General features: G+C 45.0%; 1 protein-coding gene across 1 annotated transcript in view; it reads left to right on the top strand.

Annotated features, from left to right (window-relative positions):
- Window positions 1–21,733, top strand: part of SCIN (scinderin) — an 89,622-nt gene that overhangs the window by 14,863 nt on the left and 53,026 nt on the right. Inside the window, exon 4 of the mRNA XM_084858669.1 lies at window positions 14,283–14,432. Coding sequence (XP_084714795.1) covers window positions 14,283–14,432 — 150 coding nt within the window. The remainder of the gene's footprint in view (window positions 1–14,282; window positions 14,433–21,733) is intronic.

The raw sequence follows: 21,733 nt of genomic DNA, 5'->3' as shown, positions 1-21,733 counted from the left end.
GAAAATATTAATGCTGCATAGTCTATTTCTTTGATGGGAAGATAAATGGGAGATGCTGCCTCAGTGAACAATTAACTTTACTGAACATGGTGTTACAGCTGGACATTTAGGCTGTGCATACTAGTAGCTGTTATAGAGAATCACCGTCACAAAGTGGATTGTACCCATGTTGCAGATATGAGGGCAGGGGTAGACATACCCCTTAGGCTGAGAACAAGAACATCGCTATCTCTCTATCTCTATATATGTTTTAGTTTTGTTTGTTTGTCTTGTAGCCCACCTTTCTACCAAAAATGCCACTCAAGGTGGCTTACAAACACTAATAAAACTTGATAATAATAAAACAAATACATTAAACATAATTAAATGTGCAACAATAGCAGGGCAAAAACAGCTGCCAATCCAACAGGCCCACTTACACATCAAAGGTCTGTTTGAATAAAGTGGTCTTTGCCTGCCGGTGGAAGGACAGCAGAGAGGAATCAAACCTAGCCTCCCTTGGCAGGGAGTTCCACAGCCAGGGAGCAGCCACCGAGAAGACCCTCTTTCGTGTTGCCACCAAACACGCCTCTGAAGGCGGTGGTCTCGAAAGGAGGGCGGCTCTCGAAGATCTTAAGAACCAGGCAGGCTCGTATGGGAGAAGGCAGTCTTTCAGGCAGCCTTTAGGCTAAAGCGTGTGTGTTTGTCCCCCTCAATATTTGTAACATGGGTACAATACTACTGACCTACACTGCGTATAACCTACATTATTTATTATTTGGTCCTGCTATTCTTCTGTTGTGGTGTCCTTTCTTGTCAAAGGCCATCAGGACCACCATAAAGCCCAAGAGGTGCCAGCTGACACTATCAGTGCTGTGATGAATGGGTGAAGGAAGGGTGGGGGAGAGATTCCCTGGTCTTGTTGCAGGGGTGTCTGCCTTACTCCCTTTTGCTCTGCTGGTGGCAGACTGCAAAGGAAGGAAGCCCTCCCTGCCTCCCATCACAGTGAACTCTGGCTACTTTGAACATATTATTTATTTCCAATACTGGCTAAACACACATACATACACCTACGCCCCAAGATAATATGGGTCATATATTATTTTGGTCCAGACCTGCATGGCATGGATGTCTCAACAGCTTATGGTAGCAGTGAAACATTTCAGTCTGAACAGGATGTTTCTCCAAAGTTCTTCATGTTGGAAAATAGAAGTTATTAATGGAAACCTTTAAACCATCTGTTTTCTTACAAGTGTAGCTATGATTTAGTATTTTAAAAACAGTTTTAAAGTGTTTGCAAGGTCTCATGCTCATATCCCTCAGCTTCACATCGGTTTTGTCTTATAAAAGCAAAAATGAAAGAACCACTGATTTCCCTTTTGTGCTTTAGCACTATAAACTTTGTTTTCAGCACCAGGGTTGTCAGATAACACAGGCCTAACCAACCAGTACTCTTCAGTCAGCTGGGCAATTGCTCTTGTCTTCACATGTTCTATCAAAGATTGCTCTGGAAGTTTCCTTGTCTTCAGAAACAGACTGCTGTTCGAGGAGAATAAAGACCCATGGCATGAAAAGTTACTCATGTTATGTCTTTGGACTGTAGCCTGTAACTACAGGATTACTAAAGGGTGCTTCCAGATGAGGCTTTTATTGTGCAATCGCCCTGCTTCATTCATGGAATTCTACAGGGTGTCCAGATGAGGTTGCCTTCAATTTGTAAAAAACACACACCATCTTTTCCCATTGCTGCTTCTGTCTTTTTCTTACCAGAAAAATATCTGTTAAGGAGGAAAAGACAGAATAGCTACATATTGGCTTTTGATTGGTAGTGCAAGGAGTCCTCTGTCTGGAAGCACCCCAGGTTTAAATATGAGCAATAACCATCTGCAAACAACGAATGCCATGTGAAGTTGGTTTGACAGCTAGTAGAGGTTTGCACTTGCTGATGCCATAGTTGGCAATTCACAACTGGGTAGTTTTTGAGTGCCCTATTCCTTAGCGCTGTTTTTTGAAGGTAAAAAAAAGAGAGGTGGTAATGCTCCTTTGTGTTAAAGGCAGGACCATGTAACTACAACTGGGTGCGCACAACATGATAAGCTATGATGGTTTATTTTTTGGAATTAGCCATGATGGTTTATTGTGTCGTCTGCGAGAGGTTTTCCCCAACCACGGTGGTTTATTTAGCCAAAATAAGCCATACTGATAAGCCATGGTCTGATAAGCCATGGTTTATTTTAACCATCATAGCTTATCGTGTTGTCTGGCGCTCCAGAGTGGTTTAAACAGATCGCCTGCAGAGTCGCCTGGCAAGAGCAGTCAAAACCACTGCAGGCACTCTGCTCCTCTTGGGCACTCTCTGTTTCCGAGATCTGCCTAGCAATACATTGCGCTTTCCGTCCATCTCCGCTCTCACCCCTCCCTCGGCGGTGCACTCTGCAAACTTCCAAAGCGTCATACCCCCACGTTTCCCATGGAGAGGCATAGCTGTACAGGGTTTTAGTTCTGCCTTGGATGCCTCTCCATGATGGGAACCTTTGTATGAAATTTCATCCCATTCCTGCAAGTTTCCAAGGGTTTAGAGCCACCACCCTCTTTTTGGTGCAAAGGTGCTTTCACTCGCACGTGTCTGTAATCACACAGGGTTTTGGTTGTGCTCGGGTGCCTCCCTACAAGGGGGACCTGTATATGAAACTTTGTCCCGTTCCTGCAAATTTCCAAGAGATTAGAACCTCTACCCCCTTTTTGGTTCGGGCAGGCAGGGGGAAAGGGCGGTGCAAGAAGAGGTAGGGAGCACTGCAGCTTGGGTGGGGTGATGGCGGTGGGGTGCTGGGAAGCAGGTAAGGATCGATGCTGGGGTGAGATCGGCAGTGACAAGGCAAAGACGGAAGATGCCCCCTAGCATGCAGCCAGCCAATCAGAGAGCAGAACGTGATGTAGCTGCTGCTCAAGGGGCGGCGGAGAATGGTATCCAGCACAAAGGAAGCTGGGATACCATCTTGGCCAGGCGGGAGGACTACAGAGCAAGGAGGGGGGAAAAACCCTACTCTGTGTAGCTTATTTGTTTGTTCATGTAAGGGATCACAGCAACTTATTTCCCAAATAAGCTACTGTGAGTAGCTCATAGACCACCATGGCTTAGAGCATCTCTACACCAGCCTAAAATCTTGCATTTAAAATGGGGCTTTCTGCTTCTGTTTTAAATGCAGGATCACAACGACTCCCTTTTTTACTCGCTTCCTTTCCCCCTCCCCTTTCTCCCTTCTTCTCTCCTTTATCTGAGTCTTCCTTAACGTTCCTTGTTCTCGCTCCTCTTCTTGCCACTTTTCCTCTTTTCACGGAGGGAACTGAAGCGGAACGCAACAGGGTAATTTGATAGCTCACTATCTGCGATCTATTTAAAAACGGAACAAAGGGCATTTAGTGCAGGAGATGCCCTGGAGGTTCACAGCATCATGTAAAGAGCCCACAAACTTCCGTGAGAGAGCCATCTTAATAGCAAGGTGAAAGCTCTGTGTGAAGAAAGCCTTAAGTGACATGCAAGCCTGTCCTATCTGTCTGTCCAATTTTGTATATAGTAGGTCACTTCAGAATGTTTTGCTTCTATGTGCTGAAGGATCATGCCACTTATTCGTTTCTTCTTCAGTGTTATCCTTCTGAGGAATTTCAGGATTACGGTGATACAATTTCTTAGACAATATGCCAAATCATTTTGGAGGTGTGGTCGGAAAACACACAACATCTTTCATGTCGTTTATTTATTTATTTATTTTCATTTCTATACCGCCCAATAGCTGAAGCTTTCTGGGCGGTTCACAAAAATTAAAACCAAACAGCACACAATAAAACAATTTAAAATATATAGAGCATTAAAATCACAATATAACAATACAACCACAATAAAACCTAGCAGCAGTGCAGGAGTTTAAAATACAGATTTAAAACAGCAAAGCTAAAAATTTAGAAAGCTAAAAAATGCTAAAATGCCTGGGAAAATAAAAAGGTCTTCACCTGGTGCCGAAAGGAATACAATGTAGGTGCCAGGCGAACCTCACTAGGGAGCTCATTCCAGAGCCGGGGTGCCACAGCAGAAAAAGCCCTCCTCCTAGTAGCCACCGGCCTCATTTCCTTTGGCAGGGGCTCACGGAGAAGGGCCGCTGATGATGATCTTAAGGTCCAGGCAGGCACACATGGGAGGAGGCGATCCTCCAGATAACCTGGCCCCAAGCTGTTAAGGGCTTTGAATGTTAACACCAGCACCTTGAATCGGGCCCGGAAATGGACTGGCAGCCAGTGCAGCTGGAAAAGTAGTGGCATAATATGAGCTTGCAGGCCAGTCCCTGTTAACAGTCTTGCTGCCCTATTTTGGACCAGCTGAAGTTTCCGGACCGTTTTCAAAGGCAGCCCCACATATAACGCATTGCAGTAATCCAGACGAGAAGTTATCAGAGCATGGATAACTGTAGCTATGCTATCTCTGTCCAGGTAAGGGCGTAGTTGGTATACCAGGCTCAGCTGATAAAAAGTGCTCCATGCCACTGAGTTCACCTGTGCCTCAAGTGACAGTTCTGGATCCAAGAGCACCCCCAAACTACGAACCTGATCCTTTAGGGGGAGTGCAACCCCCTCCAGAACAGGTTGAATATCACCTAGCTGGGCAGACGAACCACCCACTAACAGTACCTCTGTCTTGTCTGGATTGAGTTTCAGTTTATTGGCCCTCATCCAGTCCATTACCGTGCCCAGGCACTGATTCAGAACAGCCACTGCCTCACCTGGTTTTGATGAGAAAGAGAGGTAGAGCTGGGTGTCATCCGCATATTGATGGCACCTCAGCCCACACCTCCGGATAACCTCCCCCAGCGGTTTCATGTAGATGTTAAACAGCATAGGGGATAAAATAGAGCCCTGTGGAACCCCATGGCACAATTGCCATGGCACAGAGCAATAATCCCCCAGCACCACCTTCTGGAATCGGCCATCCAAGTAGGAGCGGAACCACTGTAGTGCAGTGCCTCCAACTCCCAACCCAGACAACCTATCCAGAAGGATACCATGGTCGATGGTATCGAAAGCTGCTGAGAGGTCCAGAAGAATCAACAGGGTCGCGCTCCCCCTGTCCCTCTCCTGGCAGAGGTCATCCCACAGGGCGACCAAGGCAGTTTCCGTTCCAAAACCAGGCCTGAAGCCCGATTGAAATGGATCTAGATAATCCATTTCATTCAACAGTGCCTGGAGCTGTCCTACAATCAAGCACCTTGCCCAGGAAGGGGATGTTGGCCACTGACCTGTAATTATTAACATCCTCTGGGTCCAGGTTAGGCTTTTTCAGGAGTGGTCTAATTACCGCCTCTTTTAAAGCGGCAGGCACCACTCCCTCTCTCAAGGAGGAATTTACAACCTCCTGGACCCAGCCAGACATCCCCTCCTTGTTTGATTTAATAAGCCATGAAGGATTGACCCCTTGGGTCAAGCACACAAGTGGTCGATCGGACTTGGCCAAGCACCTTGTCCGCATCCTCAGGCCTCAGTAACTGAAACTCATCCAATAAAACTGGACCAGATGGTGCTCTGAACGCCTCTACCAATGGAACTGCATTAATCGTGGTGTCCAATCCCCTTCATGGATCACTGCCTTGTTGTGGCGAAGGGGCTTGCGTAACTCAGTGAAGCCATAAGCTATGCCGTGCAGGGCCACCCAAGACAGACAAGTCATGGCAGAGAGTTCTGACAAAATGTGGTCCACCGGAGAAGGAAATGGCAACCCACTCCAGTATTCTTGCCAAGAAAACCCCATGGAACGTATCACAAGGCTAAAAGATATGACGCCGGAAGATGAGCCCCTCAGGTCAGAAGGTGTCCAATATACTACTGGGGAAGAGCAGAGGGAATTTCCAAGTAGCGCCAGAAAGAGTGAAGCAGCTGGGCCAAAGCCGAAAGGACACTCAGCTGTGGATGTGTCTGGTGGTGAAAAGAAAATCCGATGCTGTAAAGAACAATATTGTTTAGGAACCTGGAATGTAAGGTCAATGAATCAAGGTAAGCTAGAGGTGGTCAAACATGAGATGGCAAGATTGAACATCGACATCTTGGGAATCAGCAAACTAAAATGGACAGGCATGGGCGAATTTAATTCAGGTGACCATCATATCTACTACTGTGGGCAAGAATCCCTTAGAAGAAATGGAGTAGCACTCATAGTCAACAAAAGGGTGGGAAAAGCAGTACTGGGGTACAATCTTAAAAACGATAGAATGATCTCAGTACGAATCCAAGGCAAACCATTCATCATCACAGTAATTCAAGTCTATGCCCCAACCACTGAGGCCGAAGAAGCTGAGGTTGATCGGTTCTATGAAAACCTACACCACCTTCTAGAACTAACACCAAAAAAAGATGTCCTCTTCATCATCGGGGATTGGAATGCTAAAGTAGGAAGTCAAGAAATCACTGGGATAACAGGCAAGCATAGCCTTGGTGTACAAAATGAAGCAGGACAAAAGCTAATAGAGTTTTGCCAAGAGAACATGCTGTTCATAGCAAACACTCTTTTCCAACCGCACAAGAGGCGACTCTACACATGGACATCACCAGATGGTCAATATCGAAATCAGACTGATTATGTCCTTTGCAGTCAAAGATGGAGAAGCTCTATACAGTCAGTAAAAACAAGACCTGGAGCTGACTGTGGCTCAGATCATGACCACCTTGTTGCAAAATTTCGGCTTAAATTGAAGAACGTAGGGAAAACCTCTAAACCATTCAGGTATGACCTAAATCATATCCCTTATACAGTGGAGGTGAGGAATCGATTTAAGGGATTAGACCTGATAGACAGAGTGCCTGAGGAACTATGGACGGAGGTCCGTAACACTGTTCAGGAGGCAGCAACAAAATCCATCCCAAAGAAAAAGAAATGCAAGAAAGCCAAGTGGCTGTCTGATGAGGCTTTAGAAGTAGCTGAGGAAAGAAGGGAAGCGAAAAGCAAGGGAGAAAGGGGAAGATATATCCAACTGAATGCAGAGTTCCAGAGAATAGCAAGGAGAGACAAGAAGGCCTTCTTAAATGAACAATGCAAAGAAATCGAGGAAAACAACAGAATGGGAAAGACTAGAGATCTCTTCAAGAAAATCAGAGATATGAAGGGAACGTTTTGCGCAAAGATGGGCATGATAAAGGACAAAGAAGGCAGTGACCTAACAGAAGCAGATGAGGTTAAGAAGAGGTGGCAAGAATACACAGAAGAACTATACAGGAAAGATCTGAATGTCCCTGATAACCATGATAGTACGGTCACTGAACTGGAGCCGGACATCCTAGAGAGTGAAGTCAAGTGGGCCTTAGGAAGCATTACTAACAACAAAGCTAGCGGAGATGACAGTCTTCCAGCTGAGCTATTTAAAATCCTAAAAGATGATGCTGTTAAAGTGCTGCATTCAATATGCCAACAAATTTGGAACACTCAACAATGGCCGCAAGACTGGAAAAGGTCAGTTTACATTCCAATGCCAAAGAAGGGCAACGCCAAAGAGTGTTCAAACTACCGCACAATTGCGCTCATTTCACATGCCAGCAAGGTGATGCTCAAAATCCTACAAGCTAGGCTTCAGCAGTATGCGAACCGAGAACTACCGGAAGTACAAGCTGGGTTTCGAAGAGGAAGAGGAACTAGAGATCAAATCGCCAACGTTCGCTGGATCATGGAGAAAGCAAGAGAATTCCAGAAAAACGTCTATTTCTGCTTTATTGACTATGCTAAAGCCTTTGATTGTGTGGATCACAACAAAATGTGGCAAATTCTTAAAGTGATGGGTGTACTAGACCACCTTACCTGTCTCCTGAGAAACCTGTATGAGGGTCAAGAAGCAACAGTAAGAACCAGAGATGGAACAACCGATTGGTTCAAAATTGGGAAAGGAGTACGACAAGGCTGCATATTGTCACCCTGCTTATTTAACTTATATGCAGAGTACGTCATGAGAAACGCCGGGTTGGATGAATCACAGGTCGGAATTAAGATTGCTGGGAGAATTATCAACAACCTCCGATATGCAGACGATACCATCCTAATGGCAGAAAGCGAAGAGGATCTCAAGAGCCTCTTGTTGAGGGTGAAAGAGGAGAGTGCAAAAGCTGGTTTGAAACTCAACATTAAAAAAGCTAAGATCATGGCATCTGGCTCCATCACTTCCTGGCATATAGAAGGGGAAGAAATGGAAGCAGTGACAGATTTTACTTTCTTGGGCTCCAAGATCACTGCAGACGGTGACTGTAGCCATGAAATTAAAAGACGCTTGCTCCTTGGGAGGAAAGCTATGGCGAAGCTAGACAGCATAGTAAGAAGCAGAGACATCACCTTGCCGACAAAGGTCCATCTAATCAAAGCTATGGTTTTCCCAGTAGTAATGTATGGCTGTGAGAGCTGGACTATAAGGAAGGCTGAGCGCCGAAGAATTGACGCTTTCGAACTGTGGTGCTGGAGAAGACTCTTACGAGTCCCCTGGACTGCAAGGAGGTCAAATCAGTCCATCCTAAAGGAAATCAACCCTGAGTGCTCATTGGAAGGACAGATACTGAAGCTGAAGCTCAAATATTTTGGCCACCTAATGCGAAGAGAAAACTCTCTGGAAAAGACCCTGATGCTGGGAAAGATTGAAGGCAAAAGGAGAAGGGGACGACAGAGGATGAGATGGCTAGATAGCATCACCGATGCAATTAATATGAACTTGAGCACACTCCGGGAGAGAGAGCAGGACAGGAAGGCCTGGCGTGCTGTGGTCCATGGGGTCACGAAGAGTCGGACACGACTGAACGACTGAACAACAACAACAACCAATTCATGACGAATCTGAGCAACTTTATCTTCAAAGTGCCGTGCAAACTCATCACAGCGTGCCACCGAGGGTTCCACCGTCTCTCTCCCTGGCCCAGAATGTAACATGCCGCGAACCACTCGGAAAATCTCCGCTGGATGACACTGAGAAGATGCAATGCTGGTGGAAAAGAACTGTCTCTTTTCCACCCTCACTGCCACAGAGTAGGCTTGATAATGGGCTCTTACCTGTGTTCGGTCAGACTCAGCATGAGTTTTCCTCCACCTGCATTCTAGCCGTCTCCCCTCTTGCTTCATTGCCTTCAGCTCAGGTGTATACCAAGGAGCTGGCCAGGCTCTGCTCAGAGGGAGAAGGCTCTTGGGCGCGATCGTGTCAACCGCCCGAGTCATCTCTGCATTCCACAGAGCGACCTGGGCTTCAACAGGAGCACCAGCCATACCAGCAGGAAAATCCGCCAGAGCCCTCTGGAATCCATGAGAATCCATTAATCTCCGGTGGTGGACCATTTTAATAGGTTCCCCACCCTTGCAGAGGGGGAAAGCCGCCAGGAGTCTAAACCTCAGCAGGAAGTGATCTGACCATGACAAAGGGACAGATGTTAATTCCTCCACTTTCAGATCACCATCCTCCTGCCCAGTTGAGAAAACCAGATCAAGCGTGTGTCGTTTTATATGCGTTGGGCCGGTGACATGTTGGGACAGCCCCATGGTTGTCATGGTGACCATGAAGTCCTGAGCCGCCCCAGATACAGCGGCCTCGGCATGAAAATTGAGATCCCCCAGGACCATCATCCTAGGGGTCCTCAACACCAAGTCCGAGACCACCTCCGTCAGCTCAGGCAGGGAGTCTGATGGGCAGCAGGGTGGGCAGTACACCAACAGAATCCCTAATCTGTCCCGGGTACCCAACACAAGGTACAAACACTCAAGATCTGCACTTGAATGAGCAGGAAGCCTGGAGAGGGAGATTGAATTCCTATAGACCACGGCAATCCCCCCTCCCCGACCCTCAAGTCAGTGTTGGTGCTGCACCGAGTACCCAGGAGGGCACAGCTGGGAGACAGTGACCCCTCCCAGTCTCCCCCCCCAGGTCTCAGTAATACATACCAGGTCAGCCCCCTCATCCACAATCAAATCATGGATGAGGGAGATTTTATTTTGGGCCGACCTGGCATTCAGCACCACCAGACCCGAGGGCAGACTGGTAAGGCTGCCAGGAACCATCAGGTTGGGGGAAGAACCAGAAGAGGGGACAGCTATAAGGTGTCTAGCCCCTCTTTTCCTCAGCTGGCCTGTTAATCCCCCAATACCATACCTCCCCCTGCCCGTGACCACAGTTATAGTGGCACCCCCCCCAACCCCTTGAGTTGCCCAATAGTCCTCCCAGGCACATACTAAAATGTTAGGGTATAAAATGTTCAACAGTGTAAAAGAATATAAAAGAGAAAAGAGATAAAAGAGAACAGCAGCTAAGAAGGAGCAGATAAAGTCCACGTTTGCCCCTTTCTCCCTCGTCTTTAAAGCTGCTGCCCTCTGCTGCTGCTATTTGCTGCTGGTATCTGTGGCTGCTGGTGTCTCTGGAGAGGCAGGTGGGTGGGTCTTCAGGTGCTGTTCTGTGCGACTCCAAGTGCGATGCTGAGGTGCTGCCTCTGGCAGCCCCGCCTTAAGTACCTGTTTGGCGGGGGCAGAAGCAGGCTCAGGATCCACCTGGTGCAGCTGTCTGGTCCTCCTTCCCACAGGCTCCTGATTTACTTTCACAACCAGATCAAGGCTGTGTGTCTCAGATATACCTTCCTCATCCATGCAGCATATTTTCAGCCCCTCTTTGAACATTTTTAAAATTTTTCTTTGAGGTTTGTTTTCTATTTCACAAGCTTACTATATTTCAGTTAAACCAAGAAATGTTGAGATGTTATCATTTCATATCCTAACATGACTTTTCACTTCTTCCATCTGTTTGGAACTTGCTACACACAAAGCAGGCACTGGAGATGCAGAAGCTTGACAAAACAATATGATTAATTTGGCAAACCTTCCATAGCAAACACACGCTAGTGTTGCTAAATGAGAATGATCTGCTTCATTTGCATGAAGCAGTCACCAACAAATAGCCTGATGAAAATGCAGAGTACATTGTAATATAGAGGTGGTATTGTTAGCTGCCACAGAAATAACATTTATCTAGAATTTGATTGATGCATTAAAACTGAGAAGGGCCTCAGAAGTGGTGCCCCACTTATGGAAGAAACTCCTCAAAGAGGTTTGCCTTGCACCTACATCGTCATCTTTTTGCCACCAGGCAAAGAACTTTCTTTTCTCCCTGGCATTTTAGAGACCTAGTTCTAGGTTACTATGGCTGTTTTATCGATTCCTGTGCTGTTTATTGTTTTGCATTATATTGTATTTTATTCTTTGAAATATTTATATTGTATTTAATATTTTTTACTGTTCTGTGGCATTTTAGTTTTTTTAACAGTTTGTAATCCACCCAGAGAACAATAGTTATTGAGTGGATTAGAAATGTTATAAATAAATCAAGTAGGAACTTGAAAAGTGCTCTTGGCTGGAGTTCTAGCCAACTAGTAATGCCTTTTTACAGGTTACTTTATTCCACCACCCCTTCCCATGTTTCCTCCCTCCCCCACCACAAAAAAAAGTCAATTGGTGTTTTGTTCCCACTGAGCATGCTCAGTCCTCATTGGGCTACCCCCCCCCCCTTAGGGTGTTTTTTAAATATATTTTTTGGGCTTCTGCAAACTTTGGGGTCTCTCCAGGTCTTATGCATGGATGGTACTATTTGGGCTACATAAGGATCCACACTCAGAGAATGAGTTCACTATTAGTATATAGAATGATTAAATCCAGGCAACAGAAACAAATAGGCTGCCTCAGGAAGTATATCCTTTCTAGATGGATGGCTCAGTATAGATGCAGACTAGTGATGGAATGAATTCGCCCAAAACTAACTGAACTAATTAAAAAAGATGTTTGCTTAGAAACATATCAGTATTGAGACTCATTTCTATTTTTGTTCTTAAAAAAAACACCCCTGTATGCTATAAAGTTAATAGAGATATTAGTCTCAGATATTTTAGATCAGCTACCCCCAGCCTGGTGCACTCCAGATGTTTCGGACTACAAATCCCATAATCTCTAGCCAGAATATCAAATGGCCACACTAGCTGGGGATGATGCAAGTTGTAGTCCAACACATCTGGAAGGCACCAGGTTGGGGAAGGCTGTTTTAGATGGTTCTGCAGAAGTAGAAAAAAATCCCAAAGGTGCTTAAAATATGATGTTGTCTAGGAATTTCTCTAGTCCTGTACCTCTTTTGGGAGTGTGCCTAGTATTCATTATCAGCCAAGAGCTCCTTGAGCCAAAGGACACGCTGTTTGTTGTTGGAAGATAAATTTAGGCAAAATGCATAAATTTGAAACTGGCTTTTTTTAAAGACTCATCTTTTTCACTTCCCTCCTTCTCTGCTTTCATATTACCTGCATATGTTCATTTCATGAGTTGCTCTCAACAGTGCAACAGTGACAGCAGTTAATGAAAGCTCTCCAAGCTGTAAAGCAGTAGTTAAAACCCAACTATACCATATGCTAGAACATATTTTTTTAATGTTAATTCCCTCCCCGCCACTTATAAAAAATGCAGACAACATCTTAGGAGAACTATTGCCCTTTCAATCTCACACAGTGGTATCAGCTGCAACATATACATGCACCAAAGAAAGTTTGCTTTTCTTCAAAGTGGTTGTTTTAGTTATCTGCATATTTAATTGATTGAAAACTAATCTGATTGATCAACTAAGATTTCCCTAATTGGATGGTAGCTGTACTTAAAGCCAGTAGGTGGAGAACACAGTCTGCTCTACATAGATGTCCCTTCGTTGGACTTTCCTTTTTTTTTTTAATCCCTAGAAGAGTTTTATGGAAAGTTTTCAGCTTTTGATTTGCTTTTAAGCAGGAAACATTGCTGGCTGAAGATAACATTTTCTTTGTGCAGAAAGAACTATTTGCACATGGCATGCCTTCTGAAGAGAGCAAGTCAAAATGCCTGAATAGCTGTTAGTGGTTAGTTTGATGTCAGAACTGGTTTAGCTAGGATATGCTTTAGTAGACAGTAAAACACATAATAGCTTAACTAGTTCTGGCACCAACTGATCCTGGGATTGTTTACCAATAACAAGTGTGCCTTCTTCTTAAATCATGGGTAGAGATACTTGTTTTGCCTACAGTGAACAATTTCAAATCTTCTGAAATGAGTCAAAGGCAGTGTGAATAATGAGATTAAAAAGCATGGACACTTTAAAGAAAGCTTTCGTCATCATTTAATTTATCCATTTCCTAAAATCTGTCCAGAATGAAAAAGATTGATACATTTCCTTTTGTCCTGTAAAAATATTTGTAAGAATCTCAAAGTCTTTAATTTCTACCTCAAAGCTCACCTTTTCCGGAAAGCTTCTGGATCATCTGCCTACTTCCTTCACCTTATTGTAACTAATAAGCGAAAGAACATGTAATTGAAATCATTGTATATTCTTGCTCTGCTTACCCATGCCTCTATTTCTCCTCTTCCTCTGATGTTTCCCTGTGCCTATTTTAGATTGGGGTAGGACTGGTCATACATATTCTTTGTAAAGTGTATAGATGATACTATATAATAAATAAATTGATAAATAAAGTTACCTTATTAGTTCCAAAGTTTTTCAACATTTTTCCGGTAGCCAAACTGAATCAAACTTGGAGAAATGACAGGTTGAGAGTAAAATCTTATCTTGAAAGAGGCATTAAACCCTGATCCAGTGATTTATGTGCATGGGACAACACATTAATTCCCATAGATGGAGCAAATCCATGTGCACAAAGAAAAGCACATGCTGATCTGTTTCTTCCATTTAAATGAATGGTGGAACTTTAGAGCAGGAGTGGGCAACTCGTGGCCCTCCAGAGGTTTTGGCCTACAACTTCTATCAGCCTTAGCCAGGATAGCCAGTGGTGAGGGATCGTGGGGATTGTAGGCCAAAACATCTAGAGGGCCAGATTTTGCCCACCCCTGCCTTAGAGTATGTATGTGGGAGGTCCAGACATGCATTGGATTCATGAATACATTACAAATACACGCGCGCGCGCACCGTTTTCGAGTGCCTGGATGAGCTGGTGCAAAAACATTGCATAAATCTGAACTGCACAAGTACTAAAGCAGAACCGAAACACTCCTTTTGAGAGCAATGGGATTTTCATGTTGAATGTTTTCCGAAGAGCTGTTTCTATATCACAAGAGAAAGAAGGGCAACCTGTTCGTTTCTTTATTAGCTTCAATTTAGGTGGCAAGATCAAAGGTCTTTCTGCAAACTATTCTTAGAATGGTTACCGGTTCATATGAGATTAGACTGTGGGTTGCTGCACACTTTCCATAAAGCTGTTCCATATTAATTCTATTAACCGAAGGTATCTCTGTTTTGTTCTAGGAGATATACCAGTGGTGTGGCTCTACATGCAATAAATTTGAGCGCCTGAAAGCTACTCAGGTTGCTGTGGGCATTCGGGACACTGAACGAAATGGAAGAGCTCAGTTGATTGTTGCGGATGAAGGAAGCGAGCCAAAAGAACTCCTAAAGGTATTGTATATTCACTTGCTTTTCAACCAGCTGTTAGCTGCACAGTTTATATGGCCAGCCCAACAGTCTTCCTGCCTCAGGCTATAGCTCCAGATCTCATGAAGTAAACAGAATGGGGATTTTATGAATCCGACCCATGGATTCTGCAGCAGACTGGCTTCTCCCTGTCAGGTGGATTCCGTGGACTTGACTGTTGTTTTTTTCTTTCCGGTATTGTATGCAAATTTTGTTGTAGAAAAATATGCAAAAATTAAAAAAACCCAGCTGAAAATGGGCATTTCCCCCATAGGCCAAAGAGTGAAAATACGCATTTTGGGCAAATTTGCACGTGCAAAATGTGAGGCCAGCCAGCCAGATCCCTATGACCATCAGTTGCATGGTAAGTGGTCAAGGAGGCTGGGAGTGGGGTCAGTGTAGGTCTGTCTGTTGCACCTCCTACACAGAGTTTATTTTTTATGTATTTTATTTATTTCATTTCTATACAGCCCAACAGCTGAAGCTCTCTGGGCAGTTCACAAAAAGAGTTGCAAACCAACCAGAAAAATGAAAACATGCTTGGTCGGGTGTTTGATTTCAAACCAGGTTCCAGAAAAGGAAAGGTTTTGTTTTTCTTTACAGCCATTTTCTTTTTTTCCTTTTGGTAGCTCTACACCAGGGCTGGGGAGCTGTCAGGGTGGACACTGAGCCCATAGAATCCCAGAGTAGTTCTGATTCTGTGGAAGAGGAGTTGCTCCTGGGAGAAGAGCACACTCCTCTTTCCCAGGGCCAACAGCTGATGGAGATTCCTCCCACCAGCATTCTTAGCTTAGATAGCAGTCCTGGGAGTGACAGAGCGTGGGAAGCAGACTTGATGGACGCGCAACGCCGACGCAGAGAGCGGCGCCAAATGGAGGGCGCGGAAAGGAGGCATAGTGCCCGGTTGGCGTGCAAACAACGGCTGTGCCCAGAGGATCCAAGGGAAAAGGGGAGGGACTCAGTTCAGGGGTCTGCCAGTAATTCCCTTTCAGATGGGGACCAACTGTTCCAACGTAGGGCATAGGTACTCTGCTGCTCATATCTAGTTGCTAACAGTAGAGTTGTTAAGTTGTAAAAGAGGAATAAAGCTTTGAAAATAATCCATTTGTCTGTGTCTGGACTTGGCTACTGGATTAGACTGAGAGAGGCCTCCAAGGAGCCCTTGACAGGAGCCTTTTTCAGCCCGAGAGCCAGATTCAATTTCAGAAAAGCTCTTAGGGCCATTCTGGTGGTGGACAAAGCTGTAGGCAGAGGAATTGGGGCCCGAAATGCCAGCATACTGCAGTTTAATGCGCTCACTGCCAATAACTAAGCCTTAGGTGAGGCATGTCAACCTTTTGGAATGGGGACAAAACTGCAGAAAATCTGGTTTGGGGAAAGGGGGTGGGGCCGGGGAAAGGTGGCGTGCCCATCTGGGAAGCTCAGGAGGGCTGGATTTGGCCCCTGGGCCTAAGGTTTCCCACCCCCGCTCTATACCTTAAGTGACTAAGGGCACGATCCTCTGCACGTTTGCACAGAAAAAAGTCCTACAACTCCCAGCTGGCTTTGGGATGCTGGGAGTTGTAGCACTTTTTTTCCTGTTTAAACATGCATAGGGTTACAGCCAAAGTAGCTTCTGCACTAGTGTTCATGCTCAGACCAGCCCCAAACTGTTGGGCTCTATCTCCTGTGTCTCTCCCTAGACAGACAACTTTTTGGACTATTCTACTAATTCATTTTAGAAAAATGAATATTGCTTGTTTTCCACCCTGCTGTATCATTGGAAGCTGATAGAAAAAGGTATGTTGCATTTTAAACATCAGTGTGTTTTTGACTGTTGAGAAATCAGCATAAACTGGTCTGAAAGCACATCAGGTTAAGAACTACTGACCGAAGTTATGATGAATTGCCAGTTAATTACATTTTTAATATAATTCCGCTTTCCCTCTGTTTGTAATGGAAAAACAAGTAAATAATGAAATATGCACAATAGGACTCTTGAATAAACCAATGGAGTGAATTTGCTTCACTGCTGTTTGGAATATTAATCTTGGTTTGGATGGGAGTTTCCTCACATTATCTGCTTGATGGAGTGTGCTTTGTTGTGGATATTTGCACCTCTGGTTTTTCATGCCAGTTGTGGCTAATAATTGTTTGAGCAACAAAGTATGACAGACGTTACGCCTTCAGGCATATTAGTCCCATATGATTTCCTGATGCTTGAGCTGTGGGGGAGGGGAAAGAGTGCCACAGTTGAGCACGGTGTGTAGTTTGAGCTGAACAAAGAAAGATCCATTGTAATTTTAGAAGCCAATTTCTCTTGGCCCCGGTTCATTCTGTTCAGCTGGGAGTGGAGCAGCTAAAATATCATGGTGGAGGCACAAGGCCCTTCCAGGCTGAATCCAGCAGGAATGGCTGATCATTCACATGGTTTGTGTGGAAAGCTTTGTTCATACCAGAGGCCACGTGCATGGTGACACGAAGGGACTTGCCCTGCTTCTCCACCATGCCGTGTCAGTGCTCTCACCGGCTGGATATATGATCCAGAACTTCAGTGTTGAATCCCTTGTAATTAGTGATGGTGTTTCCTACAAATACAAGCACACATTTGACTTGCCTGGGCTCTCCCTGATCTATGGGGCCAAACTAGATGTGAAGTTAATTGTGTGAATGCAATTAATATGCATGTTTTTTTGATATGTAAATAGCAGCCAGGAGGAAGCCTGAGTAGCCTCCAGACCATGTAAGGTGGGTAGGGGAAGTTTAACTCTTTCTCTCCCTGGCATGGTCCTGACAAAAAACCCCTCTCGGAAGCTGTGGTTTTATAGCAAGGGCCATGGGAGGAGTTGCAGTGAGAAACCTAAGCACAGTTTTCATTTCTATTGCTGTTACAAGTTCTTCTGCCAAAGGAAAAAGTGGATCTATACAATCGCCTAAGGAATCCTCCATAAGAATGTAAGAAAAGCCCTGCTGGATCTGACCAAGGGTCCATCTAGTCCAGCATTCTGTTCACACAGTGGCCAACCAGCTGCCCATGGGAAACCCACAGGCAGGACATGAGTGCAATAGCATCCTCCCACTTGTGTTCCCCAGCTGATATACATAGCTGTACTGATATACATAGCTGTACTGCCTCTGATACTGGAGGTAATATATATCCATCATGACTAGTAGCCATTGATAGCCTTGTTGTTGTTGTTGTTGTTCAGTCGTTCAGTCGTGTCCGACTCTTCGTGACCCCATGGACCATAGCACGCCAGGCCTTCCTGTCCTGCGCTCTCTCCCGGAGCGTGCTCAAGTTCATATTCATTGCATCCGTGATGCTATCTAGCCATCTCATCCTCTGCCGTCCCCTTCTCCTTTTGCCTTCAGTCTTTCCCAGCATCAGGGTCTTTTCCAGGGAGTTTTCTCTTCGCATTAGGTGGCCAAAATATTGGAGCTTCAGCTTCATTATCTGTCCTTCCAATGAGCACTCAGGGTTGATTTCCTTTAGGATGGACTGATTTCACCTCCTTGCAGTCCAGGGGACTCGTAAGAGTCTTCTCCAGCACCACAGTTCGAAAGCATCAATTCTGCGGCGCTCAGCCTTCCTTATAGTCCAGCTCTCACAGCCATACATTACTACTGGGAAAACCATAGCTTTGATTAGACGGACCTTTGTCGGCAAGGTGATGTCTCTGCTTCTTACTATGCTGTCTAGGTTTGCCATAGCTTTCCTCCCAAGGAGCAAGCGTCTTTTAATTTCATGGCTACAGTCACCGTCTGCGGTGATCTTGGAGCCCAAGAAAGTAAAATCTGTCACTGCTTCCATTTCTTCCCCTTCTATATGCCGGGAAGTGATAGGGCCAGATGACATGATCTTAGTTTTTTTAATGTTGAGTTTCAAACCAGCTTTTGCACTCTCCTCTTTCACCCTCAACAAGAGGCTCTTGAGATCCTCTTCGCTTTCTGCCATTAGGGTGGTATCGTCTGCATATCGGAGGTTGTTGATAATTCTCCCGGCAATCTTAATTCCGACCTCTGATTCATCCAACCCGGCATTTCTCATGATGTACTCTGCATATAAGTTAAATAAGCAGGGTGACAATATGCAGCCTTGTCGTACTCCTTTCCCAATTTTGAACCAATCGGTTGTTCCATCTCTGGTTCTTACTGTTGCTTCTTGACCCTCGTACAGGTTTCTCAGGAGACAGGTAAGGTGGTGTGGTACTCCCATCACTTTAAGAATTTGCCACAGTTTGTTGTGATCCACACAATCAAAGGCTTTAGTGTAGTCAATGAAGCAGAAATAGACGTTTTTTCTGGAATTCTCTTGCTTTCTCCATGATGCAGCGAATGTTGGCGATTTGATCTCTAGTTCCTCTGCCTCTTCGAAACCCAGCTTGTACTTCCGGTAGTTCTCGGTTCACATACTGCTGAAGCCTAGCTTGTAGGATTTTGAGCATCACCTTGCTGGCATGTGAAATGAGCGCAATTGTGCGGTAGTTTGAACACTCTTTGGCGTTGCCCTTCTTTGGAATTGGAATGTAAACTGACCTTTTCCAGTCTTGTGGCCACTGTTGAGTGTTCCAGATTTGTTGGCATATTGAATGCAGCACTTTAACAGCATCATCTTTTAGGATTTTAAATAGCTCGGCTGGAATACTGTCATCTCCGCTAGCCTTGTTGTTACTAATGCTTCCTAAGGCCCACTTGACTTCACTCTCTAGGATGTCCGGCTCAAGTTCAGTGACCGCACTATCATGGCTATCAGGGACATTCAGATCTTTCCTTTATAGTTCTTCTGTGTATTCTTGCCACCTCTTCTTAATCTCATCTGCTTCTGTTAGGTCCCTGCCTTCTTTGTCCTTTATCATGCCTGTCTTTGCACAAAACGTTCCCTTGAGATCTCCAATTTTCTTGAAGAGATCTCTAGTCTTTCCCATTCTGTTGTTTTCCTCGATTTCTTTGCATTGTTCATTTAAGAAGGCCTTCTTGTCTCTCCTTGCTATTCTCTGGAACTCTGCATTCAGTTGGATATATCTTCCCCTTTCTCCCTTGCTTTTCGCTTCCCTTCTTTCCTCAGCTACTTGTAAAGCCTCATCAGACAGCCACTTGGCTTTCTTGCATTTCTTTTTCTTTGGGACGGATTTCGTTGCTGCCTCCTGAACAATGTTACGGACCTCCGTCCATAGTTCCTCAGGCACTCTGTCTATCAGGTCTAATCCCTGAAATCTATTCCTCACCTCCACTGTATATTCATCAGGGATATGATTTAGGTCATACCTGAAAGGTTTAGTGGTTTTCCCTACGTTCTTCAATTTAAGCCGAAATTTTGCAAGAAGCAGCTCATGATCTGAGCCACAGTCAGCTCCAGGTTTTGTTTTTACTGACTGTATGGAGCTTCTCCATCTTTGGCTGCAAAGGACATAATCAATCTGATTTCGATATTGACCATCTGGTGACGTCCATGTGTAGAGTCGCCTCTTGTGCTGTTGGAAAAGAGTGTTTGCTATGATCAGCATGTTCTCTTGGCAAAACTCTATTAGCTTTTGTCCTGCTTCATTTTGTACACCAAGGCCATGCCTGCCTGTTATCCCGGTGATTTCTTGACTTCCTACTTTAGCATTCCAATCCCCTATGATGAAGAGGACATCTTTTTTTGGTGTTAGTTCTAGAAGGTGTTGTAGGTCTTCATAGAACCGATCAACCTCAGCTTCTTCGGCCTCAGTGGTTGGGGCATAGACTTGAATTACTGTGATGTTGAATGGTTTGCCTTGGATTCGTACTGAGATCATTCTATCATTTTTAAGATTGTACCCCAGTACTGCTTTTCCCACCCTTTTGTTGACTATGAGTGCTACTCCATTTCTTCTAAGGGATTCTTGCCCACAATAGTAGATATGATGGTCACCTGAATTAAATTCGCCCATGCCTGTCCATTTTAGTTCGCTGATTCCCAAGATGTCGATGTTCAATCTTGCCATCTCAAGTTTGACCACCTCCAGCTTACCTTGATTCATTGATCTGACATTCCAGGTTCCTAAACAATATTGTTCTTTACAGCATCGGATTTTCTTTTCACCGCCAGACACATCCACAGCTGAGTGTCCTTTCGGGTTTGGCCCAGCCGCTTCACTCTTTCTGGCGCTACTTGGAAATACCCTCTGCTCTTCCCCAGTAGCATATTGGACACCTTCCGACCTGAGGGGCTCATCTTCCGGCGTCATATCTTTTAGCCTTGTGATATGTTCCATGGGGTTTTCTTGGCAAGAATACTGGAGTGGGTTGCCATTTCCTTCTGCAGTGGACCACATTTTGTCAGAACTCTCTGCCATGACCTGTCCGTCTTGGGTGGCCCTGCACGGCATAGCTTATGGCTTCACTGAGTTACGCAAGCCCCTTCGCCACAACAAGGCAGTGATCCATGAAGGGGTTGATAGCCTTAGCCTCCCTGAATTTGTGTAAAGCCTTTTTAAAACTATCCAAACTGGTAATTTTGGTCATTCGACCATAATAAAGAGTGATTGATTGATCCAAACTGTTGGCCGTGGTAGCAAATTCCATAGTTTAACTATGCACTGTGTGAAAAAGTACTTCCTTTTATCAGTCCTGAATCTCCCAACATTCAGCTTCCCGTTCACCATTCATTACCCCATGTTCTAGTAGTATGAGAGAGGAAGAAAAACCTGTTCTTATTTACTTTTCCCATACCATGCACCACGACTGCTGACTCCACCCCAGAACTATCTACCAGGCTATATAGACAACCCAAAATATCCACTATCTTTGCACCGGGCAGGCAATTCACCATGCTTTCTATGAGCCTGTTACAGATCTAGCTGTCTCTGTCTAATGATTGAATCGACCATTATTATAAGTCCCCCACTGACACGAATCTCCTACCACACTGGCATTAATAGAAGCATAGCTTCCAAATCCCGGGAAGTACTAGTTCCCCTCTACTTAGCACTGGTTAGGCCTCATCTGGAGTACTGTGTCCAGTTCTGGGCGCCACACTTTAAGAAGGATGCAGACAAACTGGAGAGGGTTCAGAGGAGGGCAACAAAGACGATCAGGGGACTGGAAACAAAGCCCTATGAAGAGAGACTGAAAGAACTGGGCATGTTTAGCCTTGAGAAGAGAAGACTGAGGGGAGATATGATAGCGCTCTTCAAGGACTTGAAAGGTTGTCACAGAGAGGAAGGCCAGGATCTCTTCTTGATCATCCCAGAGTGCAGGACACGGAATAATGGGCTCAAGTGACAGGAAGCCAGATTCCGGCTGAGCATCAGGAAAAATGTCCTGAGTGTTAGAGCAATACGACA

Source organism: Heloderma suspectum, chromosome 5 (genome assembly GCF_057233095.1).
Source record: "Heloderma suspectum isolate Gila_16-S chromosome 5, 16-S_ref, whole genome shotgun sequence".
Classification (NCBI taxonomy): Eukaryota; Metazoa; Chordata; class Lepidosauria; order Squamata; family Helodermatidae; genus Heloderma; species Heloderma suspectum.
The sequence above is the reverse complement of the archived record's forward strand: the minus strand, read 5'-3'. Positions and strand labels throughout refer to the sequence as shown.